Source organism: Bubalus bubalis, chromosome 3 (genome assembly GCF_019923935.1).
Source record: "Bubalus bubalis isolate 160015118507 breed Murrah chromosome 3, NDDB_SH_1, whole genome shotgun sequence".
NCBI classification, from domain to species: domain Eukaryota; kingdom Metazoa; phylum Chordata; class Mammalia; order Artiodactyla; family Bovidae; genus Bubalus; species Bubalus bubalis.
This window is the reverse complement of record NC_059159.1, coordinates 165310129-165324885: the sequence shown is the minus strand read 5'-3', so window position 1 is coordinate 165324885 and position 14757 is coordinate 165310129. Positions and strand designations below refer to the sequence as shown.

Here is a 14757-nt window from a genome sequence, read left to right as displayed (position 1 = left end):
TACTTGAATTATTCAGTCCAACTTCTCTGCCACGTGCATCATGCTGCTTTTCTCCTGTGACCATATATCGCAGAACGCTTGGGTCTGGAAGGAGGACAGCCTTCTTTTTTATTTTTTAATGTTTATCTATTTATTTATTTATTTGGCTGCACTGGGGCCTTAGTTTGCACGTGGGACCTTTGTTGCCGCATATGGGATCTGTTCCCTGACCAGGGATTGAGCCCAGGCCCCCTGCATTGGGAGCATGGATTCTTAGCCGCTGGACCACCAGGGAAGTCCCAGACACGAGCCTTCCTTGCTCAACTCCTGGCTTCAGACTCTCAGTCCTCTTTGCACCTCTGAGTGGGTCTGCCTTGGACATGGCTCCATGACGAGAGCTCCGATCACATATGTAAGTTGTCTGGATTTGAGAGACCCTCCTTACCCTTAGGTGTCCTTTCTTCCTTCTGGGTGACAGGCGGGCACTCTGGGGACACCTCAAGGAGACACACAGCCCCTCTGGCCTGGCCCCGAGTCCCCTGAGCCTCCATCCGGCCCCTGCCCTGCCCCCGGCACCTGCCTCTTCCAGGATGCTCACGGAAGACTCCGAGCCGGTCTCCCTGCCTCCTGCTTTGCCCCTCCCAACTCACCTCCTCAGATGGCCAGGGTGACATCTATTAATAAAGTGAGGACCCTGGTGCTTGGCACCACACTCCTGAGTCTTCACCACCCTCTCTCTGCCTGACCTCCTGCTCACGGTCCTCTACCTCGATATTCCTTAAACAGATCTTTGGCTTCAGTGGGAACAGCAGGTGCTATCAAGCTCTAATCTTTCTAGAGTGGTTCAGGCGCCCCTTCCAGGTAGCCTTCCCAGACTTCCCCACTAGAAGGAACCTTCCCTGTGCTGGGCTCCCAGCACTCCCAGCACTGGGCACTCAGTGCATATGGCTGTCCATTCTGGTACATGTGCTGGGGACTACAGCAAGGGCTTTTCCATCCAGGGATCCACTCAGGGCAGCTGATCAGCCAGGGCTGACCTCAGTTGACTCAGGCGGGCACATGAATGAATGAATGAACGCTCAAAGGACAACCTGACTGCACCAAAACAAACTTTATTGATGCAACCAAGGGAACTGAGTTACAAAGGGTGAGCAGGGGGCTGTGGGTGGGCCCTCGTAGCCCCCAGGATCCTGGCCCAGTACTAGGACGCTTCTGTCTCCTTCTTCCTTTCCTCCTCGTGCTGCTTCTCCAGCGGCCCACACGCATCCTAGCGGGAGAAGACAGCACATGGCCAGGGAGGGGTGGGCTGGGCTGGGCAGGAGGCAGGGCCGGCTGAGCTCAGGAGACCAACGGGCCAGGCCTGGCAGCGGGCACGGAGCGGGGGTGAGGGGAGGGGCCGGCCAGAAAGAGACTCTGGGTCTTCGGAGGGGAATGAGCTCTGGACTGTGGCACCAGCCCACGCAGGGCTCCGGCTGGGTGACCATGGGCAGGTTATTTTCTCTCTCCATATCTCAGCTTATTCAGCACTGAAACAGAGGCTCAAACCCTCAACAACTGGCGTGTCTGAGCACTCACGCCCTGTCTGCCCTTCTGTTATCTCCTGGATTCCTCGCACCGTTTTGAAGATGATGAGGGGGAGGGTCAGGGCAGCCTGGGGCCTGTCCCCCGAGCCAGCGCGATGGGGGAGGTAGGCTGCTGGCCGCAGGACCAACTCCCGTGCCTGTGTTCATAAGCTCTTTTCTGAGGTTCCCGAAAATGGGGGGCGGTGATTTGTGCCGCTAGTGGTCATGGGAAATGACCTTCAGTGGCAGGCAGATGGAGATGTTTTGATTTTAATAATCGTGATAGTATTCCACGTATATCAAGAAAGGGTAGCCAGCTCATCAGCTCTGTGACTTCAGATAGTGCACAGGACAAGACCAAGTAAAGCCTTTCATTTAACACAGATTTAAAGGAAAGCATTAAGAGGACACAGAAAATTCTGTTATAGCAAAAATCGGGACAGCAGTCCTAGACTTGCGGTTGGGGTGACTCCAAAACCATGAGACCTATTGCCCGTCACACAGGCATTAGAGGCCTGGGGCGTGGCAGGCAGCAGCTGTAAATGATCATTCCCTGTACATACAAGGAATTCTCTTCTCCGTTTGCTGCAACTTGGCTCTGCTCTTCCCTCCCCTGTTAGGTTTTCCAATCCCCCCACGTGCTCCAGGCATCCTCTCTGATTTCCCAGTGACTCTTCCCTCCTGGACACTCATCCATCCCCCGGGGGTCCTTCAGGGAAGCCGGTGCTTGATCAGGAGGTCCTGTCTCGCTGTGAAGCCTTGACGGACAGCTCCCCTCTCTAGGCCTCTGAGGCTGCCCAAGGTGGGGCCACCCTCAGGGTGAGCACCACCCCATCCTCCTTGCACTCACCTTCTTCTCGTCGGTGTATGTGATTTCTGATTCCTGGATGCCTATGCACTTGATGACATCTAAGAACTCTTTCTTCTGCTCCTGGGTCACCTCCGGCTTGTCAGCTACAAGATGGACCAAGGGGACAGGTGGGGATGTGGGAGGCCTAAGTGGGAGGCCAGGGAGGGCTGGGGTTCTGGGGAACCTAGCCCGGGGAGTGGTGGTCCTGGGGTGAGGCTTGGGTGGAGTGGGGGTTTGGGACATCTACCATAGAAGGACACCCCCACATTCTTTGTGCCATTCCAGGAGGCAGCAAGCATGAAGGTCCTGAAGTGCTTGCTGAGCAGCAGGTCAGCAAAGTGTTCTCTGTCCGACTCTGAAAAAGAGAAGACTCTGGTGAGACCACGGGAAACCACACAGTTCCCCATCTCATGGGCTAGGAACAGGGATGTGCCCAAGGCCACACAGCCAGTCCAGGAAGGCCAGGGGTTCCCTGGGGCCACTGGTCCCGCGCTCCTGCCATGTGCCAGGCTCTGCACCGAGTGCCCTCCATGTGTACAATCTCAGGAGCCTCATGTGGACCGTGGTTGTCAAGGCCTTTATCTCCCCATTTTACAGATGAGGAAACCAGACTCAGACAGGAGCCTCGGGGCTGCAAAGTGACATCTGTTCAATTTCACCAGCTCCTAGTGGGCGCCCTCTTTGCAGTGTTAGTGGGACGTGGGTGAAGCCACTGCCTGCCCCATACAGGCTCCCACCTTTAGCTCGCAGAAGATACGGAGTAACTGACTGAGACGTAGGACTGGAGCCAGCCTGGGGTTTAGATCCTAGTTCTAATTATAAGCTGTGTGACCTTGGGGAAACTCCTTGACATCTCAGTTTCTCTGTTTCCCCATCTGATCACTATAATGTCCTCCTAGGGTTGTTAGTGAGTATGAAGGGGATTAAATGTAAAGCACTTCGAACAGTGCCTGGCACACAGCAAGAACTTGAAAATGCTGGCAGTTATTACTGATTATTTGCTGTGTGCAGGTGCAAGGACCGCAGAGATATAAGAAGTCCTCCGGGCCCCCTCCTTGAGGCTGGACAACCCACCATCTCCCCTCTCCATACAGCAGCCCTCCACCTGAAGGCTGGCTCTCACCAATTGTAGACAAGGTTCCATTCTGACGATAGATTTTTATGAAGCTGCAGTTGTAGACGCACTTGTCTGCACTACAGCCGGATAGAAGCAGGGAGAAAAACAGAAAGCGGTCAAAGAGAAGTGCTCGATCGCTCATCGCAGTCAACGAGTCAGATGATAATTAGAGTCAGTATCCACCCCCCCCCCCCCCCCCACCGCAATTCCATCAATGGGAAGGCTGAGGCTGAGGCCAGGAGGAAAGTTGGACTCGCTTAAGGATTTTCTGCAGCTGGGAGTGAAAGCCAGAAGCTGGGGCTGGTGGTGTGGGCTCTCACATGGTCTGGTACTCTCTGGCGATCAGCTTGTCCTCCGCGTGCCTGGGCTCAAAGTAAAAGAAAGCCGCCTGGATTGCTCTAGCCGACTCATTGTACTCGGGGTTTCGGAAAGCGGAGCCGATATAAAACCACTTGCCAGAGAGCTGGGGAGAAGCCAGGAATTGGTGATGGAGCCAAATCCTTGATAGTTAGCTGGGATGAGACAGCAGATCTCTGTCCCGTTTTTGCAAACAAGGAGACTGGGGCCCCGGATGAGGAGTGATCATACAAGAGCTCACTCAGGGAACCAGGTATCTCTCCAAATGCCCCCCCAGCCCCTGGGCAGCCGCTCCCCACCTAGGACAGAGTTGTTCCCTGCTGAGGGATCTTGCAAGTAGACATCTGAGTTTAGAGGCCGAGAAATGTCTCTGGAGGCTCATCAAAATTTCAGCCCAGGCCCCAGGAGAGAAAAGGGAGGTATCAGGAGGGCAAAGGAAAGCCCAGGGAGGGAAGCAGCTGCCCATGGTGCTCAGGGAGTCAGGCACTTACCAAGTCCATGGTGGCATTGGTAATGGGCGCCACCGTCATCAGGTTGGCACACTCGGGGCTCTGGGCATCGAGCAGGGGAAGGAGGCTCAGGACAGTGAGAGCCCAAAGCAGTGCCATGCTAAGACCAGGAGACACCTGCAGCCAAGCAAGCTGGGGGTTGGAAGACGTCAGTGACTTTTAAAGGAGCTGTGGGCGGGTCCCTAGGACCCAGTTGTGACACAATCCGGCACTCTTGTGAAATGTTTTGCACAAATCCTTCCGTCCTTCCTGCAAAGCCAGCTGTAGGTAAATCTTGCAAGCCTGGGTCTAATTTGGGTCCCTAACCTGGAGGAGTTACCAGGGTCCAAAGGTTTGGACCCGAGTGGTACTAGTTAATGTGTTTAGATAATGATCGAGGGGCCTGTAAACAAAGTCTCCTGTTTTCATTGAATTCCTGTTCTATTAAGCACCAAGACTTAAAGGTCAGTCAGTCAGTTCAGTCACTCAGTCATGTCCGACTCTGCGACCCCATGGACTGCAGCATGCCAGGCCTCCCTGTCCATCACCAACTCCTGGAGTTTACTCAAACTCAGGTCCATTGAGTCAGTGATGCCATCTAACCATCTCATCCTCTGTTGTCCCCTTCTTCTACCTTCAATCTTTCCCAGCATCAGGGTCTTTTCAAATGAGTCTTCGCATTTGGTGGCCAAAGTATTGGAGTTTTAGCTTCAACATCAGTCCTTCTAATGAACACCCAGGGCTGATCTCCTTTAGGATGGACTGGTTGGATCTCCTTGCAGTCCAAGGGCCTCTCAAGAGTCTTCTCCAGCACCACAGTTCAAAAGCATCAATTCTTCAGTGCTCAGCTTCCTTTATAGTCCAACTCTCTTAAAGGAACTGCTGTAAATCAAGTGCTGAAGGCAACTTAGAGAGTTCCCAGGAGAGTGTGGTGTATATGGGAATGAGTGGGGGAGAGATTTAGGGGTAGGAGGTATGGGCAAACATGGGATCAATCCCAAATGAGTGTGGGGACATCTGTGAAACAACAAAAATCCAGAGAGGCCCCAACTCAATCCTGGAGGCAGGGACATTTCCAAAAGAAAGGGACCTCTAAGTTGAATGTCTATTTCCAGTATTGAGTGAGTGAGTGAAAGTCGTTCAGTTGTATCTGACTTTTTTCGACTCTGTGGACTATACAGTCCGTAGAATTCTCCAGGCCAGAATACTGGAGTGGGTAGCCATTCCCTTTTCCTGGGGATCTTCCCAACCCACGGATCAAACCCAGGTCTCCCACACTGCAGACAGATTCTTTACCATCTGAGCCACCAGAGAAGCAAATGTATTGGGTTGGCCAAAAAGTTCACTCGAGTTTTTCCCTAGGATGTTACAAGAGATGAATGAATATTTTGGCCTATCTGATACTACTTAAACCGCCTCTCAGAGAAGGCGATGGCACCCCACTCCAGTACTCTTGCCTGGAAAATCCCATGGACGGAGGAGCCTGGTAGGCTGCAGTCCAGGGGGTCCTGAAGAGTTGGACACGACTGAGCAACTTCACTTTCACTTTTAATGCATTGGAGAAGGAAATGGCAACCCACTCCAGTGTTCTTGCTTGGAGAATCCCAGGGATGGGGGAGCCTGGTGGTCTGCTGTCTATGGAGTCGCACAGAGTCGGACACGACCGAAGCGACTTAGCAGCAGCAGCAGCAGCAACATCTGAAACAGGAAATGGTCCCTGTGTTTTCTCCACCCCCTGCTGGTTGAGCAGGGAGCTTGCCTTTCTTTTCACCCATATGTTCCCAGTCCTGGAACAGTGCCCAGCAAGGAGCAGACACTCAGTATAAACCATGGAATAAATAATTCCTCTGCTCATTTGCATTTCTATGTGATGGAGTCAAATCTTTATCTATATAAATAGATTTCAAAAATATTATTATGATAGGCTTACAATTTTGTATTCTTATTCATTTCATATATTTGCATAATTTTTCCTGTGTCTGTGTAGTCAGCGGTTGTAGTTTGAATGGATGAATAGTCTTCCATTCACTTCCTGGATTCTAACTTCCATAAACATGTCCTCTCTTTATACCTAGAGCATTTTATTTTATTTTTTTTTTCCAACTTTATTGAGACTTTATTTCCAACTTTATAGGCAGTTGCCTATAGCGTTTTAGATTGTGATTTTTCCTCTGAAGATATATCAGAGACCATCCAAATTTCTTTCAAGAGAAAGAAAAACATATGTCTTTAAAAATACAAGACTTTAGTGATATTTAAAAGCTCCCCCCAATAAATAAAAATAAATAGTCTTCCATTCACTTCCTGGATTCTAACTTCCATAAACATGTCCTCTCTTTATACCTAGAGCATTTTATTTTGTTTTTTTTTTTTTCCAACTTTATTTCCAACTTTATAGGCAGTTGCCTATAGCGTTTTAGATTGTAATTTTTCCTCTGAAGATATATCAGAGACCATCCAAATTTCTTTCAAGAGAAAGAAAAACATATGTCTTTAAAAATACAAGACTTTAGTGATATTTAAAAGCTCCCCCCAATAAATAAAAATAAATAGCCCCCAAGCTACAAACAATTCAGGTATCTGTCAAAAGGAAAATGGAAACACAAACTGTGTTATTTTTATACAATGGAATAATACTTAGCAACAAAAAAAGAATGAACTGTGGATATATACAACAACATAAATGAATTTCAAAAACATGCTGAACGAAAGAAACCGGACTCAGGCTTCCCTGATGGTCCAGTGGTTCGGAGTCCACCTGCCAATTCAGGGAACATAGGTTCAATCCCTGGTCCAGGAAGATCCCACACGCAGTGGGACAAGTGAGCCCGTGTGCCACAAGTACTGAGCTCACTCTCTAGAGCTTGTGCTCTGCAACAGTGAGGAGCCCACACACCACAGGGAAGAGTAGCCCACACACCACTGGAAGAGTAGCCCACACACCACAGGAAAGAGTAGCCCACACACCACTGGGAAGAGTAGCCCCTGCTCACTGCAATTAGAGAAAGCCCGTGAATGGCAGCGAAGACCCAGTGCAGCCATCCCCCCGCCAAAAAAAAAGAAAGGAGCTAGACTCAACAGCTTAGGGACTGGACTTCCCAGGTGGTCCAGTTGCTAAGACTCCATGCTCCTGATGAGCGGGCCTGGGTTCCATCCCTGGTCAGGGAACTAGATCCTACATTCCTCAGCTAAGCGTTCACAGGCCACACGAAATCCCACACGCTGTAATTAAGATCCCAGCTGCTGCAGCTAACACTCGGTGCAGTCAAATAAATAAACATTAAAAAAAAAAGAACTAACCCAGCACACAGACAGTGTGACTCCACTTAAATGAAGTTCTAGAACAGTCAAAACTAATGATAATGGTAGAAATCAGATCAGTGGTTGCCTTGGCAATTTGCCCAGGGACATGAGAGAACTTTTTGAAGTAGATGACTGTGTTCTATATTTTCATTCTGGTGGTGGTTACACACGTATTGATATGTACATTTGTGAAACTCTTTGAGCTGGAAATTGAAAACGTGTGAATTTTATTGTATGCTGTGCATGCTAAGTTGCTTCAGTCGTGTTCGATTCTTTGCAACCCCACGGACCTAGCCCACCAGGTTCCTCTGTCTATGCGATTCTCCAGGCAAGAACGCTGGAGTGGGTTGCCATGCCCTCCTCCAGGGGATCTTCCCCACCCACGGATCAAACCCATGTCTCCAGTGACTCCTGCATTGCAGTGACTCCTGCTTTGCAGGGGGTTTCTTTTACCATAGAGCCACTGGGGAAGCTCTTATTGTATGCCTAGTATACCTTAATTAAGTTGATTTAAAAAAAAAAAAAAAAACTTCTCCCCCAAAAGAGAGAAAGCAAAACCATGATAAATCAAAAAGCACTTAACAACCTTTAATGCTGTACTGATATGGCAATGCAGAAATGAGTCTCTCCCTCCACATCCTTGTCAGAACTAGAATTTCCCTTCTTTTTCTGTTTTTATCAGCTCAGCTAGTGTCTTGAACTTGCATTGCTTTAACTGGAGTCTTGCAAACACGATTGGAACACTTCAGGAGGGAACAGTGCAGGTAAGGGAGAGGGTGATACAAGAAGGATCAAGACAGTCTATGTGACTGGAGCCTGTGATGGGGTCAGAGGGATGGAGGCTGATGCTGGGGGTGGTGCTCTGGTGGGAACCCAAGCTGCAGAGCATGGAAACCAGGCCAAGGAGTTTGCAGTGTCCTCTGAGGCACTGGGGAGAAACAGAAAGATTTTAAGTGAGGTGTGTGCAGAGGGGTAGTATCAGATTTGCCCTTTAGAGAGAGCCCACTGTCTGCAGTGAGAAGAACAGGGGACGGGGAGGACAAGCACAGGAGAACGAACTTGGCAGAGCAGCTGGGCAGTTGCAGTGGTCCAGGTGTGAGATGATGGAAGTGGGCAGTTTCAAGACACTATGTAAGGACATGCTGAATGCCATGTGGGCACACTGCTACCATCAGACCGGGGCCAGTGAGGTTCTTACCTAGAGCCCAGATCTTTCCAGGTCCCTACATATCACACACATGGACACGCACACACACACACACACACACACACACACACACACGTTCATGCAACAACACACAAGCACCTCTGTCACTTGGGATCTGCCGCCTGGTACTGGCACAGGGTGACCCATAACCCTAAATGCCTTCTGTCACAGCCAACCATGTTCAGAGCCCAGGGGAACAAGTCTTCCCATCTTCTGCTCTCTCCCTGAAACACCAGATGCTCTTCCCAAACACCCCGAGGTTTTGAAGGCGATGCTACTGCTGGCACGGGAGATAGCGGCAGGATTAGGACGGTCCGTGTGGCTGGAGCATGTGATGGGCTCAGAGTCATGGAGGCTGATGCCTTCATCCCTTCAGACCCACTTCCGAGTCCAGGGAAGATTTGAGTGGACTTAGAGGTAGTGAAACCTAGCAGGACCCTGCAAGGCCCTCCCAGGTAAAATAAAAACCCTCCATTTCTTGTTGATAGAAAAAAGGGGGGTGTGGTAGGAAGGCTTATGTCTCCTAGGCCTTCTCTGAGTTCCAAAGAGCAGGCTCAAGCAGTTAATGATTAGGACAACATGGACACAGGACTCCTAGTCCCTCCGGAAGGGATGTTGATAACGATTTGATGTTTATTTTTAAGTTGTTTTGCAGAAACTAGACCTACCTGTACCCAGGTGGAGGATGGGGACGACATCCTGACCACGAGCACGCAGACACCAGACTAGCTGGAAGCAGAAAGCTGATGATGGAGATTTCTGAAACAACTGTTGCTGTTACCTCCCCACCAACCAATCAGAAGAAGATTCACAAGCTGATCACGCATCCTACACCTCTCTCCTTTTCACCCTTCCTGCCTCTAAAAACCCTGTGCCCCAGCCAGCTAACCAGATGGACTTGAGACAGGTGTAAGTCTCCATTTTCCGTGTTGGCACCTCCTCGATTAGCTTTCTCTGCTCCAGACTCTGTCTCCATTTGACCTCCCTGTGTGTGGGGTGTACGAGCTTGGATCTGACTACAGAAAAAGACAGATAAATTAATTTTCTCATTCCTCCCTCTCTGCATAAAGGCCATACTTTCTTACCACATTAGCCCTTGCTTCCCAATAGTAACGAGAAACCACTTTTTTTTTTTTTTTGCAACCTGTGGTTGGGGAGGCCCTCCTGAATTAGAACTAGGCAATATTTGCAACAGTTGCATGTGGTAGCCAAGAAATATTTTGCAATGTGAAATCATTCATGTTCCTCTTAAATTCATGTATAGGTAGATATAACACACATTAGGCATGGATCTGATTCTTGGCATCAGCAGCTCGAGGTTGAATGCTAGCATGGTGAATGATTTATAGCTTTACAAACTTTTGAACAAGCCTTAATCCATTGATTAAATTTCCCAAATGTTAATTTTAAAGAGTCAGTTTTATTTAAAAGCTTTTGATGTATAATGGTTAGTTATTTAGAACAGTGGTCTGTAGGCCTTCATTTGTTCATGCTCAAAAATGCTAGGGTCGCCCCCTGGGTGGGCGAAGGGTGAACAGGGAGGGCCAGTAAATGGCAGGACGCGGTCTTTCTTTTGTCCAGAGCAATTCAGCTCCGGCCTAACCTGCATGCCTCCTGAAGCAAACCATAGATAGTGAGTGTGATACACAGTAAGTGCCCTGCACACGAAGCTGCAAGTTGTGAACGTGTGTTCCATCAGCATCAGGCGTGAAGTTGCAGCTTGCCCTCCATCTCCTAAGATCCTTCAGCTCTACCATCTCCCACCTCTTCTCACCCTCCAGTCAGTAACTCTTGGCTGTTCACTCGACGCCAGCCCCTGTATGCCAGCTGTTGTACTGTATTACTGTACTTTTCAAGGTACTGTGCTGTAAGATTAGAAATGTTTTATTTTTTGTGTTTTTTTTTTAAGTATTATTTGTGCGAAAAGTAATATAAACCTACTACAGTACAGTACTATACAGCCAATCGTGTTAGCTGAGTACCTAGGCTCACTTTGTTGGATTTACGAATATACCAGACTTACAAAGGCACTCTCTGAACAGACCTCATTTGTATGTAGGGGACTGACTGTAATAAGAAACATGTACTTGATCTCTACCTCCATTTCTGGTAACACAGGTCATAAAAACTCCTGGGATCTCCAAAGTGATACTTGTCTTTTTGTAGACGAATGAGATGTCCCTTGGCTGGGGGTTCCTGGATACACTCAGAATGGGGACCGACTTTGTGATTAGAGGATTGAAATTTTCAGCTCCACCCCTTCATCTCTGGGAAGGGAACTGGTGCTGGAGATTGTCTTGGTCACTAATGACAAACAATGATTTAATCAGCCATGCCCAGGTAAGGGTGCTTTCAGTGAAGTCAGAGCTGGGACATGTGGAGGTGCTGGGTAGGTGGCCGATCCAAAGAAGGCATGGAAGTCCTGTGCTCTTTCCCACATACCTTGCCCTGGGCATCACTGTTATCTGACTATTCCTGAATTGTATCCTTTTATGCTAAACTGGTAATCTAGTAAGTAAATGATCTTCTGAATTCTCTGAGCTGTTCTAATAAATGGTCAAACCCAAAGAAGGGGTTATGGGAGTCTGTGATTTAAAGCTGGTGAGTTGGACGCACAGGGGACAACCTGGACTTGTGATTGCCATTGCATTGGGGACAGTCTTGTGGGTCTGAGCCCTTAACCTGCAGGATCTGATGTTCACCCTGATTAGTGTTGAAACTGAGTCCCCCTAAATCCAAGTGTCCTTACCAAGTTTATGATGAATCTATCTATCCAAACGTTTATTTCCTTTCTTGTTCAACCCGTTTCCCTCATAACTGAGGGGTATCAAAGAAAAGGGGAGAAAGAAACTGAGCAGGACCCTGCAAGGTCTTTGCACCTTTCTAAGCCTTTCCTTGAGTTCCAAAGAGCAAGCTTAAGCAGTCAGTAAGTGGGACAATATAGATGCAGGACTCCTAGTCCCTCCGGAAGGGATGTAGATAGCAATCTGATGGTTGTCTTTGAGTTGTTCTGCAGAAACTAAGACCTGTACCTCGGTGGAGGATGGGGACGACATGCTGACCACAAGCCTGTAGACCCTAGACTAGTTGAAACCAGAAGGTTTATGATCAAGATTTCTGAAACATCCCCCTGTTACCCCACCACCAACAAATCAGAAGAAGGTCCATGAACTGATCTCGCATCCTAAGAGCCTCTCCCCTAACACTTTCTTTTAAAACCCTTGTTGAACGCTGTTGGGGAGCTCTAGTCTTTTGAGCATGAGTTGCCCATTCCTCTCACTTGGTGCCTGCAATAAATGCTGGACTTTGCTTCACCACAACGCAGTGTCAGTAGACTGGCTTTGCTGTGTATGTGGCAAGCAGACCCAAGTTTGGTTCCGTAAGAGTATCAGAACTGAACTGAATTGTAGGATACCCAGTTGGTGTCTTGGGCTTCCCAAGTGTACGGTGGTAAAGAACCCACCTGCCAGTGCAGGGGACACAGAGGACACGGGTTCAATCCCCGGATCAGGAAGATGCCCTGGAGAAGGATATGGCCACCCACTCCAGTATTCTTGCCTGGAGAATCCCATGGACAGAGGAGCCTGGTGGGCTACAGTCCATGGGGTTGCAAAGAGTTGGACATGACTGAGTGACTAAGTACATGCAGTTGGTGTCTGGAAAGTCAGAGAATTGCTTGGTGTGGGAGAAAATCCACACACTTTGTGGCCAGAAGTATGTGAGCAGAGGAGAGAGAAATGAAAATTTCCCTTCCAGGGAGTAAGTGGAATGCCTCCCCTGGGAAGGAGTGAGTGGTCCTCACCCTTCTCACCCCCAGGCTGCCCCTTGTGGCAGGGGGGTGTGTGTCTCACTCTCCTCCCAAGAGGCCATCCAAGTAGTTTCTCCAAGCACACCCAGCACTCATCCTCACACAGAACAATTTTCTCCACCTTTTTATTAATACATTTCAAGGATGGTTTGGAACCTCCATGAACTGAGGTCTTCAGCAGCCCTCCCCAGCCTGCCCTTCCATCTGTCCCTGGCACAATGTCAAGAGAAGTCTGGCAGGAAAGAGACAGAAGAGCAATCAGAGCAGAGTAGGGTGCTGGTAAAGGAGTTGTCCTGGTTTTCTTGTTGTTCAATTGCTAAGTCATGTCCGACTCTTAGTAACCTCATGGACTGCAGCCTGCCAGGCTTTCCCAGCCCTCACCATCTCCCGGAGTTTGCCCAAGTTCATGTCCACTGAATCGGTGATGTCATACAACCATCTCATCCTCTGTCGCCCACGTCTCCTTCTGCCTTCAATCCTTCCCAGCTTCAGGGGCTTTTCCAGTGAGTCAGTTGTTTGTATCAGGTGGCCAAACTACTGGAGCTTCAGCTTCAGCATCAGTCCTTCCAAAGACTATTCGGGGTTGATTTCCTTTAAGATTGACTGGTTTGATCTTGCTGTCCAAGGGGTTCTCAAGAGTCTTCTCCAGCACCATAGTTTGAAAGCATCAATTTTTTGGCGCTCAGCCTTCTTTATTGTCCAGCTCTCACATTCATACATGACTACTGAAAAGACCATAGCCTTGACTATATGGACCTTTGTTGGCAAAGGGATGCCTTTGCTTTTTAACACACTTCTAGGTTTGTCATAGCTTTCTTGACAAGAAGCAACCATCTTCTAATTTCACGGCTGCAGTCACCAACCACAGTGATTTCAGAGCCCAGGAAGAGGAAATTCGTCACTGCTTCCAACTTTTCCCCTTCTATTTGCCATGAAGTTATGGGACCAGATATCCTAGTTTTGCCACTTGCTAACTGTGGGACCTTGGGCAAGTTATCTAACTTCTCCTGTCTCAGTTTCCCTGGCTGTAAAGTGGGGATAATAGTAATAAATTCTACTCATTGGATTGTTATGTGCATTCAATCTGTTCACATTTAGATGAACTAGATATTAGATGAAACAAACTTGCTTCTAAGGGTTCTCCTATTATAATAAACATCACCATCTGTTTAATGAGAAGTGGGGTGGTGAGGAAGGAAAGACAGACTCCTGCATTATATAAATTCTTCAGTAGATAGCAAGTTACAACCCCCTTCTCAAGATACCAACATGCAAAAATATGTCTTGATTCGATTCACCAAATATCTCCCCACCCCGCATTAGATACATGAGAAAACCAGTGACCTGGGCCAGGAAGATGCCCTGAAGAAGAAACTGGCAACTCACTCCAGTACTCTTGCCTGAAAAATCCCATGGACAGAGGAGCCTGCAGGGCTACAGTCCATGGGGTTGCAAAGAGTTGAACACGACTTAGTGACTAACATACACGCAGAGGGCTAAGGTGACATGGTGAAAAGGTGAGGTTTCAATAACCAGGGAGAGGCACCACTCTGAAATGATTCACTGCCTAAGAAAACCACTTTATACGTATTTCTGGCCATTTTATACAAGCCAAGGCTAAGTTCTGTGTCTGACAACTATTATGTGACCTGCATGAGCCACCACAAAAATACACCAGCAGAACAAACAGTCTGAATTAAGAACTTTGAGTCTGGACTGAGGAAATACCCCCCAAATATTTGCCTAAGTCCAGATCCTGTTTTGTGATCTTGGGCAACTTATGTAACCTCTTTGGACTTTAGCTCCCTCATTGGAAGAGCCAGGGCGATAACACGAGTCTCTGAGACAGTGCGTGAGGTGAACACAGGTCACATTCCACATAGCTCCTGGTTCACAGAAAGTGTGCAAGGAAGTGTAACCACTGTTATTTTGAAAGGTGTTCATAGGGGTTGAACCATATGAAAACTGTGGACTTTAGAGATCAAAAAAAAAAAAAGTTGAATATCATTCCATTTCACCTGGTTCATCCAACTATTGTATTAATAGGACAATCACCTGCTCTGTGGTTGGCAAGCAGGGAAAGACA

General features: G+C 48.4%; 1 protein-coding gene across 1 annotated transcript; it reads right to left on the bottom strand.

The window, feature by feature from the left end:
* Nucleotides 1–1076: 1076 nt before the first annotated feature.
* ORM1 (orosomucoid 1) lies at nt 1077–3971 on the bottom strand (the record flags this gene model as incomplete). Its single annotated transcript, NM_001290935.1, is given in 5 exon segments — nt 1077–1246; nt 2392–2495; nt 2639–2746; nt 3515–3585; nt 3829–3971. Coding segments are annotated over 5 exon segments (492 nt in total), but the record flags the coding sequence as incomplete, so codon positions are not given.
* Nucleotides 3972–14757: the final 10786 nt, after the last annotated feature.